This window comes from Carcharhinus amblyrhynchos, chromosome 1, assembly GCF_965287045.1.
Source record: "Carcharhinus amblyrhynchos chromosome 1, sCarAmb.v2.hapA, whole genome shotgun sequence".
Lineage (NCBI taxonomy): Eukaryota > Metazoa > Chordata > Chondrichthyes > Carcharhiniformes > Carcharhinidae > Carcharhinus > Carcharhinus amblyrhynchos.
This window is the reverse complement of record NC_137324.1, coordinates 171,709,119-171,724,955: the sequence shown is the minus strand read 5'-3', so window position 1 is coordinate 171,724,955 and position 15,837 is coordinate 171,709,119. Positions and strand designations below refer to the sequence as shown.

Genomic DNA, 15,837 nt, shown 5'->3' with positions numbered 1-15,837 from the left:
GCAGACAGGGGGAGAACGTACAGACCCTGCACACACCGAAACCAGGAATTGAACCCAGATTCCTGGCCCTGTGAGGCAGCAGTGCTAACCACTGTGCCATCCTGCTGTAAATATTTAACAGATCTGAGAGCATCTGTGGGGAGAGAGAGAGGCAAAAAAAAACAGAGGGACTGGGGGAATAATTTATTTTTCCCAGAGAATATGAAAGATGAGTAAAGGATGCCAAACAGCCGATTGGTCTAAAGTCCACCCTGCCTTGTAGCCTTGCCAAGTTGAGACTGATTCGTGTGTTGAGGAGGCAGAGCAACACTCCAGCGGTAGAGGCAGAGAGAGCGGGCTGCAGAGAGATGGTGATGCTTTGCTGGGGAGACGGCGTGTCCGCCCAGGTGGGACAACTAAAGGACCCAGACACTTCAGCACCGCAGGAAATCGAATGGCTGCGGGGCCGGGAGGTGAAAGGGCTATCTTGTGGGAAAAGTCACTCGGTGTTTCTCCTGTCCGATGGCACCGTGTTTACTTGCGGAGACAACAGGGAAGGACAACTCGGGAGGAAAAACGGCACATCTTCCCCGGGTAAGGAGTTAAACTGAGCTGGGGTGGGGGTGGGAAAGGAATAGAGTGGGATACAGTGAATTGTAACATAGTTTCAATCCCAAATGGACACATTTATTCCTTGCAATTGCAAGTGTTATTTTTTGTCACGCAGTATCCAGTTCCTGGCAAAGTTAAGGATTAAATTCTCATTATGACAATTTAATGCCCACATTCTCTTTTATCTGACTGACACAAAGAAGCCCTTTCCTGAACAAATTTCATGTCAGCCAGAGCAGCCAGCAGGGATGCTTTCTAGTCCCATTCTTGTGAGTTTCGTTTTCTCCCCGTCTTGCTGTTTCATCACTTGCCTCCCTGCTCAGCAGTTTCGATTCCCGTGAAATGTCACAGGAACTGAAATCAATTGTTTACATCAGGGGCAGCTAGTGTCTCCACACTTATTATCATTCTCATCTACTGACCCCTCCTCTCTTTCTGAGAAATTTAAAAACAACTTATCTTTTTTTGTCGAAATTATAGTATTTCAGATTGTATATCGCGCTGGTGAGGATTTGAGAGCTGGTGAATTTAGCCTTCACAGTAAGCAGTCTGACAACACCAGGTTTAAGTCCAGCCTGGTGTTGTCAGACTTCTTACTGTGTTTACCCCAGGCATCTCCACATCATGAATTTAGCCTTCAGCCAGCACTCAGTGTATCTCCACCAGATGCACTGGACTGGATGCAGCTCAGAGGCATTGGTCCAGCTAGTCTGGGAACGTAGGATCAGGGGCCATTCAACCCATCCAATCAGTTCCACCACACTAAGCGATGAAAGCAAAATACTGCAGCTACTGGAATCTGAGACAAAGGCAGAAAATTGCTGGAAAATCACAGCAGGTCTGACAGCAATCTGTGGAGAGAGAATAGAGCCAAACTTTCGGGGCTGCATGACCCTTGCTCAGCATTGAGGGCGGCACGGCAGCACAGTGGTTAGCGCTGCTGCCTCACAAGGCCAATCCTGCTTCAATTCTGGCCTCGGGTCACTGTGTGGAGTTTGCACATTCTCCCTGTGTCTGCGTGGGTTTCCTCCGAGTGCTCCAATTTCCACCCACAGTTCCAAAGATGTGTGGGTTAGGTTGATTGGCCATACAACATTGACCCTAGTGTCAGGGGGATTAAGAACATAAGAACATAAGAAATAGGAGCAGGAGTAGGCCATCCAGCCCTTCGAGCCTGCCCCGCCATTCAATAAGATCATGGCTGATCTGTCGCTGCTCAGTTCCACTTTCCCGCCCTCTCCCCATAACCCTTAATCCCCTCTCCTATCAAAAACCCATCAACCCACGTCTTAAAAATATTTAGCGAGGCAGCCTCCACCACTTCAACGGGCAGAGAATTCCAGAGATTCACCACCCTTTGAGTGAAGAAGTTCCTCCTCAACTCCGTTCTAAACCGCCCCCCTTTTATCTTGAGGATGTGCCCCCTAGTCCTACTGTCTTTTTTGAGCGGGAAGAGTCTTTCCACCTCTATCCTATCCATCCCATTCATCATCTTATACGTCTCAATGAGATCTCCTCTCATTCTTCTAAACTCTAACGAGTACAAGCCCAGTTTATTCAGCCTCTCCTCATAGCTCAACCCCCTCAACTCCGGTATCAGCCTAGTAAACCTCCTCTGCACTCCCTCCAAGGCCAAAATATCTTTGCGCAGGTGCGGCGCCCAAAAATGCACACAGTACTCCAGTTGCGGCCTCACCAATGCCCTATACAGCTGCAGCAAGACCTCCCTACTTTTATATTCAATCCCCTTCGCTATGAAGGCCAGCATCCCATTCGCCTTCCTGACCACCTGCTGCACCTGCAAGCTGGGTTTTTGCGACTCATGCACAAGGACCCCGAGGTCCCTCTGCACCGTCGCCTGCTGCAGTTTTTCACCTCGTAAGTAATAGTCCTTCCTACCATTTTTCCTACCAAAGTGGACCACCTCACACTTGCCAACATTAAATTCCATTTGCCATTTCCTGGCCCATTCGCCCAGCCTATCTAGATCCTTCTGCAGACTCTCCACACCCTCCGCACAATTTGCCGTTCCCCCAATCTTGGTGTCATCAGCAAATTTCGACACTCGGTTCCCTCCTCCAGATCATCTATATAAATGGTAAAAAGCTGAGGCCCCAGCACCGACCCCTGGGGCACTCCACTAGTCACCATCCGCCAATCCGAATAGCACCCGTTGACCCCCACTCTCTGCCTCCTATTTGACAACCAATCCTCTATCCACGCTAACACCCTACCCCCAACTCCATGTCCCTCGACCTTCTGCAATAACCTCTTGTGAGGCACTTTGTCAAACGCCTTCTGAAAATCTAGAAAGACCACATCCACCGGCTCTCCTCTATCCACCGCCCTAGACACATCCTCATAGAACTCCAGTAAATTTGTCAGACACGACTTCCCTTTAATGAAACCGTGCTGCGTCTGCTCTATCAAGCAATTCCCTTCAAGATGCCTTGCAATTTCCTCCTTAATGACAGATTCTAACATTTTACCTACCACAGACGTTAAACTAACCGGCCTATAATTCCCCGCCTTTTGCCTGGCACCCTTCTTAAACAACGGCGTAACATTAGCCGTTTTCCAATCATCCGGCACTTCCCCGGAATCCAGCGACGTTTGGAAAATAACCACCAAGGCATCCACTATCACCTCCGCCATTTCTTTCAGAACCCTCGGATGCATTCCATCCGGTCCTGGGGACTTGTCCACAATCAGCCCCTCCAGTCTGTCGAGCACTGCCTTTCTAGTAACAGTAATGTCATTAAGACCCTCCAGTCCTACCACCTTTCTATCGCTAACACCCGGCAAATTATTCACGTCCTCCTCCGTGAAGACAGAAACAAAAAAGTTATTCAATACCTTAGCCATATCCCCATCCCCTACCACTAGGTCCCCTTTCTCATCCTCTAAAGGACCAACATTCACCCTAGCCAGCCTCTTCCTTTTTATATATTTATAAAAACTCTTGCTATCCTTTTTTATATTAAGCGCTAGCCCAGCTTCATAGTTTCTCCTACCCTTCCTTATCAACTTCTTTGTCAATCTTTGTTGACATTTAAACCTCTCCCAATCCTCTTCTCGCCCACTACTCTTAGCTACTCTAAATTCCTCCGCTTTTAGTTTAACACTTTCCTTCACCTCCTTTGTTATCCACGGCTTATTACCTCTCCTCCTACTATCCTTTTTGACCATTGGAATAAATTTCCGTTGAGCACCAAGAAAGATTTCCTTAAAGATCCTCCACTGCTCCTCAACAGACCCTCCCTCCAACGCGCTCTCCCAGTCCACATTCGCCAATTCTTCTCTCATCCTACCGTATTTCCCTCTCTTCAAACAAAGGACGCGTGTCCGGGAACCCACTTTCTCCTCCTGATTTAGCAGGGTAAATGTGTGGGGTTGCAGGAGTGGGGCCTGAGTGGGATTGTGGTTGGTGCAGACTCAATGGGCCAAATGGTCTCTTTGTGTACTGTAGAGATTCTATGATTCTATGAAAAGTTGGCTGTATGCTGTCAGGCCTGCTGAGATTTTCCAGCATTTTCAGTTTTTGGTCCACTATTAAATGGGCCGATGACTGATCTATCTTCAAGAATTGTCCCCTATCCCTTCATGCCTTTGGCCATCAAAAATCTACCAATCTCAGATTTAAAATTAGCCATTGATAACTTTTTAATCCACTGGGTGCCATGTCAGAATTCTTAAATCCCTAATCTTAAAGATTCATTCATTAGTGTCACAAGTAGGCTGACATTAACACTGCAATGAGGTTACTGTGAAAATCCCCTAGTCACCACACTCCGTCGTCTGTTTGCGTACACTGAGGGAGATTTTAGCATGGCCAATGAACCTAACCAGCGTGTCTTTCGGACTGTGGGTGGAAACCAGAGCACCCAGAGGAAACCCACACAGAGATGGGGAGAATGTGCAGACTCTGCATAAATAGCGACCCAAGCGGGGAATAGAACCCAGGTCACTGGCACTGTGAGGCAACTGTGCAACCGCGCACCCTCCCCACTTAACAGAGATAATCCATTGATTGTGGTGAAAGTACACAGGATAAGTAGGGGAAATGTTTCAGCTCAGCCTCTGGAGTGTAAATATGCCTATAATGCTGAGAGGATTGGAGACATAATTTGGCATTTTTAACTATACTTTGGAACCAAGGGAAATGGTATCAGGAAGGATCCAGTAATGATCTTCTTTCGCATTTGTTTACATTGTTAGTTGGCCATTCCTTGGTCAGTGTAATGTTTATGGTGAATAACATGTGCCTGTGACATACAGAAGCTGTTTTCTTTTACAGGACAGGTCATGGCTCTGAATACACAGCAAGTTGTCCATGTGGCCTGCGGCAAACGCCACACCTTGGCTCTTTGCGAAAATGGATCTGTTTTTGGCTGGGGAGCTGCAGCTTATGGACAGATAGGCAGCGGGGAATGCTGCAGCATCGTCTCTTGTCCAAGGTAGGGAAAAATGAGCCTGATACATATGACACTTGCATGTTGTGAACTGAACACTAGATTGCTTCCTAAATGGAATAAACATGTTTAGCAAGTGCATTCCACGCATTACTTCAGTTACTCTTTAATATGTTAAAGTATCTGTGAATAAAAGCAGCTGCTTATTACCACACCAACTCAAGTGCTTATGTGGACACAGCACTATCATGTGTTCCTGTAATAAATAGGAATGCTCGCATTGCCATCACTATGGTGTAATTTCCATTTGTCGAGGCAGGCAGAAAAACTTGATAACATTGGATTAAGACTGGATGAATCCACATCCTTATTCTAAAATCAATTCATGGCCTGACCACCTCCCCTCGCGTCCTTCCCCCTTCCCACAACCCTCAAACAGACATACACATTCCTCCTCTTTCTATGCTCCCGCTCCGGGATATCTCTGTCCACCAATTCTGGTCATTTGCCAGCCAATTTTAATCGCTCTTCCCCCCAGCATTGATGACTGTGCCTTCAGCTGCTGAGGACCTCAGCACCTCCCTAAACCTCTCAAACCCGCTACCTGGCTTTGCTCCTTTTAGACACTCCTTAAAACATAGCCATCTCACCATGCTCTGGTCATCTGCCCCAGTAACCCCTTCTATGGCCCGGTGTCAATACTTGTTTGAAGCATTGACACTCTTTGTTATGCTAAAAATGATGTTGTTGGTGGTTATATGAATCATAGATGCTCCTAATGAAACATGCATTGATGTATCTGGAAGGCATACAAGGACAGTCTCACTGTCCTGCACAAATGTCCTGCATTTAAAGGGAGCGCTAGTTAACAAGTTAAATTCAAAACTCAGCAACTGTGGACCTATGAGCTGCAGGTCAGTGTTCCCTATAGAGTCGCCCGGGAAAGGAAGAAAAACTTGTATTCAGATGGCACCTGCCATGACCTCAGGATGTCCTGACCACAAACAGTGAAGTATGGGCGGCACAGTGGCACAGTGATGGGGCAGCATGATGGTACAGTGGTTAGCACTGCTGCTTCACAGCGCCAGGGACCTGGGTTCAATTCTGGCCTCGGGCCACTGTCTGTGTGGAGTTTGCACATTCTCCCCTTATCTGCATGGGTTTCCTCCAGGTGCTCCTTTTTCTCCCACAGATGTACAGGTTAGATTGATTGGCCATGATAAATTGACCCTAATGTCAGGGGATTAGCAGAGTAAAGGTGTGGGGTTACAGGGATAGGGCTGGGTGGGCTTGTGATTGGTACGGGTTTGATGGGCTGAATGGCCTCCCTGTGCACTGTAGGGATTCTTTGAGTACTTTTATGGTGAAGGTAGATTGACATGCAGAGGGACAGATAGACAGATAGGAGGCGATAGAGGATGAGATTGCTGCCACTGGGCCGCAGATAATCCTGATCAGACATTTACTTGTAATCACTGAAGTTTAACAAAGCAAAGGTATTTTTGATTTTGTGCCATTTGGGTGCACTGTCCGAAAACAACATTCATTTTAAATTTATTTTTATATTAACACTGCAACGATGTTACTGTGAAAATCTCCTCGTCGCCATACTCCAGTGTCTAAGGGAGAATTTAGCATGGCCAATGCACCTAACCAGCGCATCTTTCAGACTGTGGGAGAAAACCGGAGCACTTGGATGAAACCCACGCAGACACGGGGAGAACTTGCAGACACCACACAGACAGTGACCCAAGGTGGGAATCAAACTCAGGTCCCTGATGTTGTGAGGTAGCAGTTCTCACCCACTGTGCCACCATGTTGCTACAATAGACAATTACCTGAACTTTGGAGAACTGCGCAAGTTGATCAGATCCCTGCTGAATTGACTTAACCAAACCTAATGTACTGACAGCACAGTTGGCAATTTAAAGTACCCTTAGACTAAACAGAGGATCCCTCTTGACAACCTGGAAGCTAATCATGGCAGGGAAATTGTGAGCTGTATCTAGCCAGCTCCAGGAAGGGTGGCCTTGATTGAAGACTGCCCTTGCAGGTTATCTCTCAAGTCCATCTCGCCATCATATATACCCAGTTGTTTTTTTTAATCCAAACACACAGCCCAAAGTGGGGCTGATGCTGTGATGTACTATGAAGCTTTAACTCCAGCTCCATCTCCTGCAGGGAAGCTGTAAAGCTCACCAAGGTCTTTACCTGCCACAGAGACACAAACATTTCTCCTTATCCAAAACAATAGAACCAGAAAACATTGTCAGTATTTGTAGGGGAGTAAAACTACCCTTATTCTCCCTGTATCTGCATGGGTTTCCTCCGGGTGCTGCAGATTTCTCCCACAGTCCAAAGATGTGTGGGTTAGGCCTATTGGCCATGGTAAATTAACCTGAGTGTCAGGGGGATTAGCAGGGTAAATATGAGTGTTTATGGGAAAAGAGGCTGGGTGGGATTGTGGTCGGTGCAGACTTGATGGGCTGAATGGCCTGCTTTTGTACTGCAGGGATTCTATGATAAAACCATAACGTCAGAAAAAGTAGCAGCAGGAGGAGACTATTTTGCCCACAAGCTTACTCTGCCACCATTCAGCAGGATCATGCCTTAATTCCACTGTCCTGCCTGCGCCCCTCCCCAAATCACCCACCCCAACCCATCCTAACACTTGTCGATCAAAAATTTATCCACCCAGCCTTTAATATATTCAATGATCTTGCCTGTACTACTCTCTGGGGAAGAGAATTCCAAAGACCAATAACTGTTTGAGAGAAGAAATGCTTCCTCATCTCTATCTTAAAAGGGAGACTGCTTACTTATACATTGTGTCCCCTCTTTCTGGATTACCCCCAAGGAGAAACATCTTCTCAGCATCTACCCTGTCAAACCCCTCTGAATCTCATGTTTCAGTAAGATCACCTCTTGTTCTACTCAATGCCAATGAGTAGGGACCAACCTGCTCAACATTTCCTCAAAGGGCGATGTGTTCCTTCCAGGAATTAGCTGAGTGAACCTATTCCAGAGTACTTCCAATACAAAACTATATCCCTCCTTAGCTTCCCATCTAGGAAGCCAAACTATACACAGTAGTCTAAGTGTGGTCTCACCAGTACTCTGTGTAGTTGCAGCAAGATTTCCTGACTCTTTACAATAAAGACCAACTTTCCATTTGCCACCCTAATTACTTTTTCTACCTGTAAATTCACAATTGACCTGCACTCAATTTCAGCTCACTCAAAACCCACAATCATTAGAGTTAAAATCAAGCTCATTTCAGTGAGTGAGTGGTCAATTGATAGAACAGGCTGTCTCGGGAGATGGTATGCAAAGATATTAATTCATTCAAATGCAAATTAGATACATTTCTGTCAGAAAGTAACATGCATTTACAATGTATGAATAATTTGAGATATGACGTGATAAGTGAAACATGCTTTGGAGGAACAGGCAACTTTGGGAGTTGTGGCTCCCAAAGCTGTCCAATAATGGGGGGTTTTCCTCATCCTGAGTACGTTGTAGACTAATTGACAGAGATCTGTTGACATGACTAATCAACAGCTCAATTATCACTGTATCAGATTATTACCAGGATATGGACCTTGACCCTACCTCGCATTAAGTTGATCTTTCTCTCCACCCTAACTATGACCGTAACACTACATTCTGCACTGTCTCCTTTCCTTCTCTATGTACAGTATGCTTTGTATAGCATACAAGAAACAATACTGTATACTAATACATGTGACAATAATAAATCAAATCAAGCGATCTTTTCTTGTTTTGCAATTGCTACATTGCAATGAAAGCCAGGGGCGTCAATGGAAAAACAGGACCAAAGAAGGTCAATCATTAATAAATGTCAATTTCATATTAATAAGTGTAGTCAGAATTGGATTAACAGTGCATTATTATGGGCATTTCATATGGCAAGAACCTTCTAAAGAGTTGAAACCATCAGTGAAGATTGTTGGTGACAAGTCCCTGGCATCCCAATGTTTTGTGTGCCAACGTTCATGAATGGCAGCTGTGGGAAGAGTGTGTGGTAGAAAGGAAACTGACTCTTGCACCAATACTGCCTGTAACAATGTCACCTATCACACTCGGGCAGCACAGTGGCACAGTGATTAGCATTGCTGCCTCACAGCTCCAGGGACCCGGGTTTGATCCTCAGCTTGGGTCACTGTCTGTGTGGAGCTTGCATATTCTTCCCCTGTCTCCATGGGTTTCCTCCGGGTGCTTTGGTTTCCTCCCACAGTCCGAAAGACGTGCTGGTTAGGTGCATTGCCATGCTAAATTCTCCCTCACTGTACCTGAACAGATGCTAGAGTGTGGCGACTAGGGGATTTTCACAGTAGTTGCAGTGTGAATATAAGCCAACTTGTGATAACAGTAAGTAAATAAACTTAAACACTATCCTTCACGTATCAATGGAAGAGTTGAAAAAAGCCATTTCTTTCATTTGCAGGAGAGTGGACCTCACCAGAGTTCCAATAGTGCAGGTTACATGCGGTTGTTATCATTCATTGGCTCTTTCTAAAGGTAACAAGTTATTACTTATAAAATGGATCTTTCATCACCGTACCTATTGTCAGACGGTCTGATTAAAATATTTGTCCATTCTCTTTAGGTGGTGTAATCTTTTCCTGGGGACAAAATAATTATGGCCAACTAGGACTTGGTGAAGGCATTTACAGCCAACCAAAACCCAACTGTGTGATGTCTCTGACTGGGATTCCAGTGGCTCAGATCGCTGCAGGAGGGAGGCACAGCTTTGCCCTTTCTTTCTCAGGGGCAGTGTTCAGTTGGGGAAATAACAGCCATGGACAGCTGGGGCTCAAGGACACACAGGGTAAGGACACATCAGAGTACATTTCTTTCTTGAAACAATTTGGATGCCTGTAAAGATGCGAGCAGGACCAATGAGATTGGGCTTCTTGTCTGTGGAGACTGTGAATCCTAGTCATGCAGAGAAAATACAATTCACGGAAACCCTGAAGATTTTTCCCTATGTATTCTTTCATGGGATGTGAGCATTTGTTGCCCATCCCTAATTGCCCTTTGAGGGCAGTTAAGAGTCAACCACATTGATATGAGGCCAGACTAGGTAAGATTTCCTTTCCTAAAGGGCTAGATGGGTTTTTGCAACAATTTAGACTAGTTTATGGTCCCTAATGTAACTTTCATTCCAGATTTCTAAATGATTAATTGGATTTAAATTCTACCAGCTGCAATGGTGGGATTTGAAACAGTGCCCCCAGAGCATTAGACTGGGTCACTAATCATTTTTTTATTCATTCATGGGACATGGGTGCTGCTGGCTGGCCAGCATCTAAAGCCCATTCCCAGTTGCCCTTGAGAAGATGGTGGTGAGCTGCCTTCTTGAATCGCTGATACAACTGAGTGCTTGCCAGACCATTTCAGAGGGCAACTGAGAGTCAACCACACTGCTGTGGCTCTGGAGTCAGATATAGGGCAGGCCAGGTAAGGGGATTAAGGGTTATGGGGAGAGGGCGGGAATGTGGAACTGAGCCACGACAGATCAGCCATGATCTTATTGAATGGCGGGGCAGGCTCGAAGGGCCAGATGGCCTACTCCTGCTCCTATTTCTTATGTTCTTATGTTCTTATGTTACCCCAGCTAGTCCCCCTGACGCTAAGGGGCAATTTAGCATGGCCAATCCACCTAACCCATACATCTTTGGACTATTGGTTTGGTGGAGAATGTGGTACCAGTGTTGCGTAGAAGGCCAAAGTTTTCCCACGTACTGATGGTAAAAACGTGACATGTCGAGTAGGAATCTCCATTATTAAAACAGCTTGTTCTCTCAATAGATAAAGTCAGTCCATGTCGTGTGTATCAAATGAAGAGGCTCAATGTCACATACATCTCTTGTGGAGACCAACATACTGCTGTACTAACAAAGGTATTCTTTCTTAGACTTATTGAGGTTTTCTCCATAGTGGCTGGCAACTTTGGTATTAGGAAGTAAAGTGAAGAATGCCAATTTATTTTCAGGGATAAATTTTAAGGAAGGGCTGTTGGGGCAGTTGTTAATGTGTCAAAAAAGTGCTCCAGTGGAAACACAGAATCCCTGCAGTGCAGAAGAAGACCATTCAGCCCATTGACTCTGCACCAACTCTCTGACAGAGTTTCTTACCCAGGCCCTCTTCTCCACCTTTTCCTCGTAACCTCACACATTTACCATGGTTATTCCACTTAACCTACACATCTTGAGGGACTAAGGGGCAATTTTTTTTACTATGGCGCCTCCACCTAAGCTGCACATCTTTGGACTGCGGGAGGAAACCGGAGCACCCGGAGGAAACCAACGCAGACATGGCGAGAATGTGCGAACTCTATACAGACAGTGACCAGAGTCCGGAATTGAACCTGGGTCCTTGGCACTGTGAGGCAGCAGTGCTAACCACTGTGCCATCGTGCCACCCATTGTTTTCATCTGACAAGGTCACTTGTTGCCCATCTCTAATTGCCCTTTGAACTGATTGGCTGGTGAGACCATTTCAGAGGATAGTTAAGGACAACCACATTACCATGTATCTGGAGTCACATGTAGGTCAGAAAATGTGAGGGCAGCAGATTTCCTTCCCTAAAGGGTACTAGCAAAGTGGATGAGTTTTTAATAGCAATTGATAATAGTTGCTATGGTCACTGTTACGAAGACTTGCTTTATTTCCCAGGTTGATTAATTGAATTTAAATTCTATTAACTATGGGATTTGAACCCAGGACCCAGAGCATTAGGTTAGGCTGCTGGGTTACAAAGCCTGTGACATTATCACTATGCTACTACTTTCAGAAGTCCAATGTTGGCATCAGTTGTATGGAAGGGGAAAGTGTTACGCAGTGAAAGGAAAAGTTAAATGGCCACAGCAAAACTTTTTATCTGAAGGGACACATGGTCGCTTCCATGTCCTTGTGGGTATGGAGACAGGGGCAATGGTTGGAGAGGCTGGTTGCTTCTTGGAGTCATGCAGGAGGAACTTGCTTCTTCCACTGCATTCCAACCATGACCACAGGGGGGACTCGCAAGTGCATCATGCAAACACTCACAAGGTGGCAACCTATAATACTTCAAAGAGGCTGACCTGGAAAAGAGGTTGGTGCCTGGGTCAGCTGGACAGTGGAAAGTCCCACTCTGCCTCACTTAAACAGACCGTTGTCACTGGAGAGAAGAAGCCTTGGCATGTTTCTCTTGCTATTTGGTTTAATATCTAACCTATTAATCTCCATTATGCTTTATGTTGTATATTAAATAGATGATCAAATGTGCAAACTCCTGATGCTTTGATGAAGGTGTAAGGGGTACCTTTTCTCTCTCTGTTCAACTCTATCCCTGAACTGTCATTGGTTTCCATTAAGCAACTTGATCTTAAAAGAGTGATATAAGTGCAAATATTGTTCGGAATCACAGAATTGTTATAGTGCAGGAGGAGCCAGTTGGCCCAACATGTCTGCACTGAATCTCCGAATGGGCCATTTATGGCCATTCTACCACCTTCATCCCCATAAGCCTGCACCTCTCCTCCTCTTTAAATAAATCTTATTGCCTTGTTGAATGCCTCAATTGAAGCTGCCTCCACCACACTCTCAGGCAGTGCATTCCTGACCTTAGCCATACGTTGCGTGAAAGTTATTCCTCATGTTGTTTTTGATTCTTTTGCCAATTGCCTTAATCCTGTGCCTTCACATTCTTGACCCATTCACGAATGGGAACAGTTTCTCCATATTGGCTCTGCCTAGACCTCTCATGATTTAGAATACTTTCATCAAATCTCCCCTCGGCCTTTGCTTCCCCAAGGAAAACAGTCAATTTCTCCAATCTATCTTTGTATTTGAAGTTCCTCATCCCTGGAACCGTTCTCTTGAATGTTTCCTGTCCTTTCTCCAATGTCTTTGCAGTCATCATTTTGCGTTGATCTGAGCAGTGGAGAAGTCCAGTTCTTGTAACAATAGATCTGGGATGCCTTCAAATCCAGTTGCTGTGCTAATAACAGTATGATTTTGTGAGTGACAGAACATTAAGTCCAGCCCCTGTGAAAGGGGCAGTATCCAAAGGTGGAGTGCAACATAACTGTCTGGACCCAAACTGCTATGTTACAGATGCAGAGCATCTGAATTGAAATGAGGAATGAAGAATTCATACTCTCACGTTTAGAATTAGTGCCTGTCATGTCCCAAACTGGACTGGAAAGCGGTGAAGAGTGATTCCAGATTCCTCTACCCTCTGTGTCAAGAAGTGCTTCCCAATTTTAGCCTGGTTCTGATTTTCAATGTGATGTCCCCGTGTTGCAGGATGGAAGAGTCTTCACCTGCGGAGATGGAAGTGCTGGGCAACTGGGACTCAGCACGACGGCCAATGTGAGCACCTTTGAAAGGGTGGAGAAGATTGAGGGTGAGGTTTCACAGATAGCCTGTGGCAGGTGAGTGACAACAGGAGCTTGGAGCGCATTCTCCTCAAAACTGGCTTTCCTTTCAGCCTACTCTGATCACGTGGGGGAGATGATGGCCTAGTGGTATTATCACTAAACTATTAATCCAGGAAACCCACCTAATGTTCTGGGGACCTCGGTTCAAATCCTGGCCACAGCATGTGGTGAAATTTAAATTCAATGAAAACAATCTGGAATTAAGAATCTACTGATGAACATGAAACTATTGCTGATTGTTGGAAAAACCCTTCTGGTTCACTGATGTCCTTTAGGGAAGGAAATCTGCTGTCCTTACCCGGTCTGGCCTACATGTGACTCGAGAGCCACAGCAATGTGGTTGACTCTCAACTGTCCTTGGGCAACAAGAATGGGCAATAAATACTGGCCAGCCAGCAATGCCCATCTCCCACAAATGGATAAAAATAAATTCAGAATACTGTACAGTACATTGTTTGAAAAGTCCCCCATTATATTTACTATATTTTGCCTCTGGCTTTGGGATCTACATACAGATGTGAAAGGTGACATTCTCCAGTATATTCTCCACTATGAGTTAGCATTGGGCAGTTCAGCCCATACTTATGTGTATTAATTACCAAACTTAGGAGGGATTTCTCTGCATAAGAGAGTGGTGAGAATATGAATATCCATTGTTCATAAGATAGAGGAGCAGAATTAGACCATTCTGCCCATCGAGTCTGTTCCGCCATTTGATCCTGGCTGATATGCTCCTCATCCCCATTTTCCTGTCTTCTCCCAATAACCCTTCAGCCCATTACCAATTAAGAATCTGTCCAACTCCTCCTTAAATTTACTCCTTGTCCTAGCATCCACCGCATTTTGGGGTAGCGAATTCCACAGATTTGCAACCCTGTGGGAGAAGAAGCTTCTCCTCAACTCTCTTTTAAATTTGCTACCCCTTATCCTAAGACTATGACCTCTGGTTCTAGAATGCCCCACAAGAGGAAGCATCCACTTCTCAACTACTTTATCCATACCTTTTATCATCTTGTATACCTCAATTTGACCTCCTCTCATTCTTCTGAACTGTTCAATCTTTCTTCAAATGACAAACCCCTCATCTCTGGAACCAATCTAGTGAACCTCCTCTGAACTGCTTCCAATACCACTATATCTTTCCTCAAATAAGGGGACCAAAACTGTGCACAATACTCCAGGTGCGGCCTCACCAATGCCTTGTATAGTTGCAACAAGACTTCCTTACCTTTGTATTCCATTCCTTTAGCTATAAATGCCAACTTTCCATTTGCTTTCTTTATTATCTGCTGTATCTGCATCTAGTTTTCTGTGACTCATGAATGAGGACACCTAGATCCCTCTGCACCAGAGCACCCTGACATGGTAACATGAAGTAATTGGAGTTAGTAGCATAGTCACTGTTCCTGCATTTCTATCTTTTGGGATGTGGCTGTGAATCTGGAGTCTGACAAAGGCCAGACCAATTATGGGTGGTAGGGTTCCTTCTCTAACAGAACATTAGCAAACCAGATGGGTTTTTTTTAATGGCACTTGATAATATTCAACCATTACTTGAGGCCAGCTTTATATTTCTGATTTATTAATAATTACATCTAAACCTGGGTCCCCAGCGCACCAGCCTGAGTCTCTGGATAACTTGTGTCCCTATCACTGTGCCACATTCACCTCCTATTAAATAATGGGGCAGAAACTGAGAGAGGAGGAAACAGAACGGGAGGAGACTTGTGTCGAGTATAAACTGTGGCATAGGCATATTGGAGTGAATGGCCTCTTTCTTTGCTGAGGAATTGATGTAATCTCAGATAATTTTGACTGGTCTGTGTTCGTGGCATAAATTGTCTCGAATTGGCTCCCTTAATTAAAGAGGTCTTAAAGGCGACCTCAACTGTGAAGACAGAACTAAAGTAGTCATTTAATTGCTCTGGCATTTCCTTGTTCTCCATTATGAATTCTCCCATTTCAGATTGTAAGGGACCTACATGTATCTTCATTTTTTTCCCTTTTACATACTTAGAGAAGCTATTATGTTCCTTATAAGTTTACTCTCATACTCTATTTTTTCTTAATCTCTTGGTCCTTTGCTGAATTCTAAACTCCCCCCACTCCCACATTTTCTGACAACTTTATATGATTCCTCTTTGGATCTAATACTGCCCTTAATTTATTTTCATAGAATCCCTACCGTGCAAGAGGAGACCAATTGGCCCATTGAGTCTCCACCAACTGCAATCCCACCCAGGCCCTATCCTCATAACCCCACATATATACCCCGCTAATCCCTCTAACCCAGGACACTAAGGGGCAGTTTAGCATGGCCAATCCACCTAACCTGCACATCTTTGGACTGTGGGAGGAAACTGGATCACTCAGAGGAAACCCAC

At 45.1% G+C, this 15,837-nt stretch overlaps 1 protein-coding gene across 1 annotated transcript in view; it reads left to right on the top strand.

The window, feature by feature from the left end:
- LOC145347722 (putative E3 ubiquitin-protein ligase HERC4) overlaps nt 1-15,837 on the top strand; it is a 55,579-nt gene continuing 39,742 nt past the window's right edge. The window contains exons 1-6 of the mRNA XM_080195464.1: nt 1-573; nt 4,889-5,048; nt 9,472-9,545; nt 9,634-9,855; nt 10,839-10,930; nt 13,320-13,447. Of these exons, the coding sequence (XP_080051590.1) occupies nt 348-573; nt 4,889-5,048; nt 9,472-9,545; nt 9,634-9,855; nt 10,839-10,930; nt 13,320-13,447 (902 nt within the window). The 5' untranslated portion in view covers nt 1-347. The remainder of the gene's footprint in view (nt 574-4,888; nt 5,049-9,471; nt 9,546-9,633; nt 9,856-10,838; nt 10,931-13,319; nt 13,448-15,837) is intronic.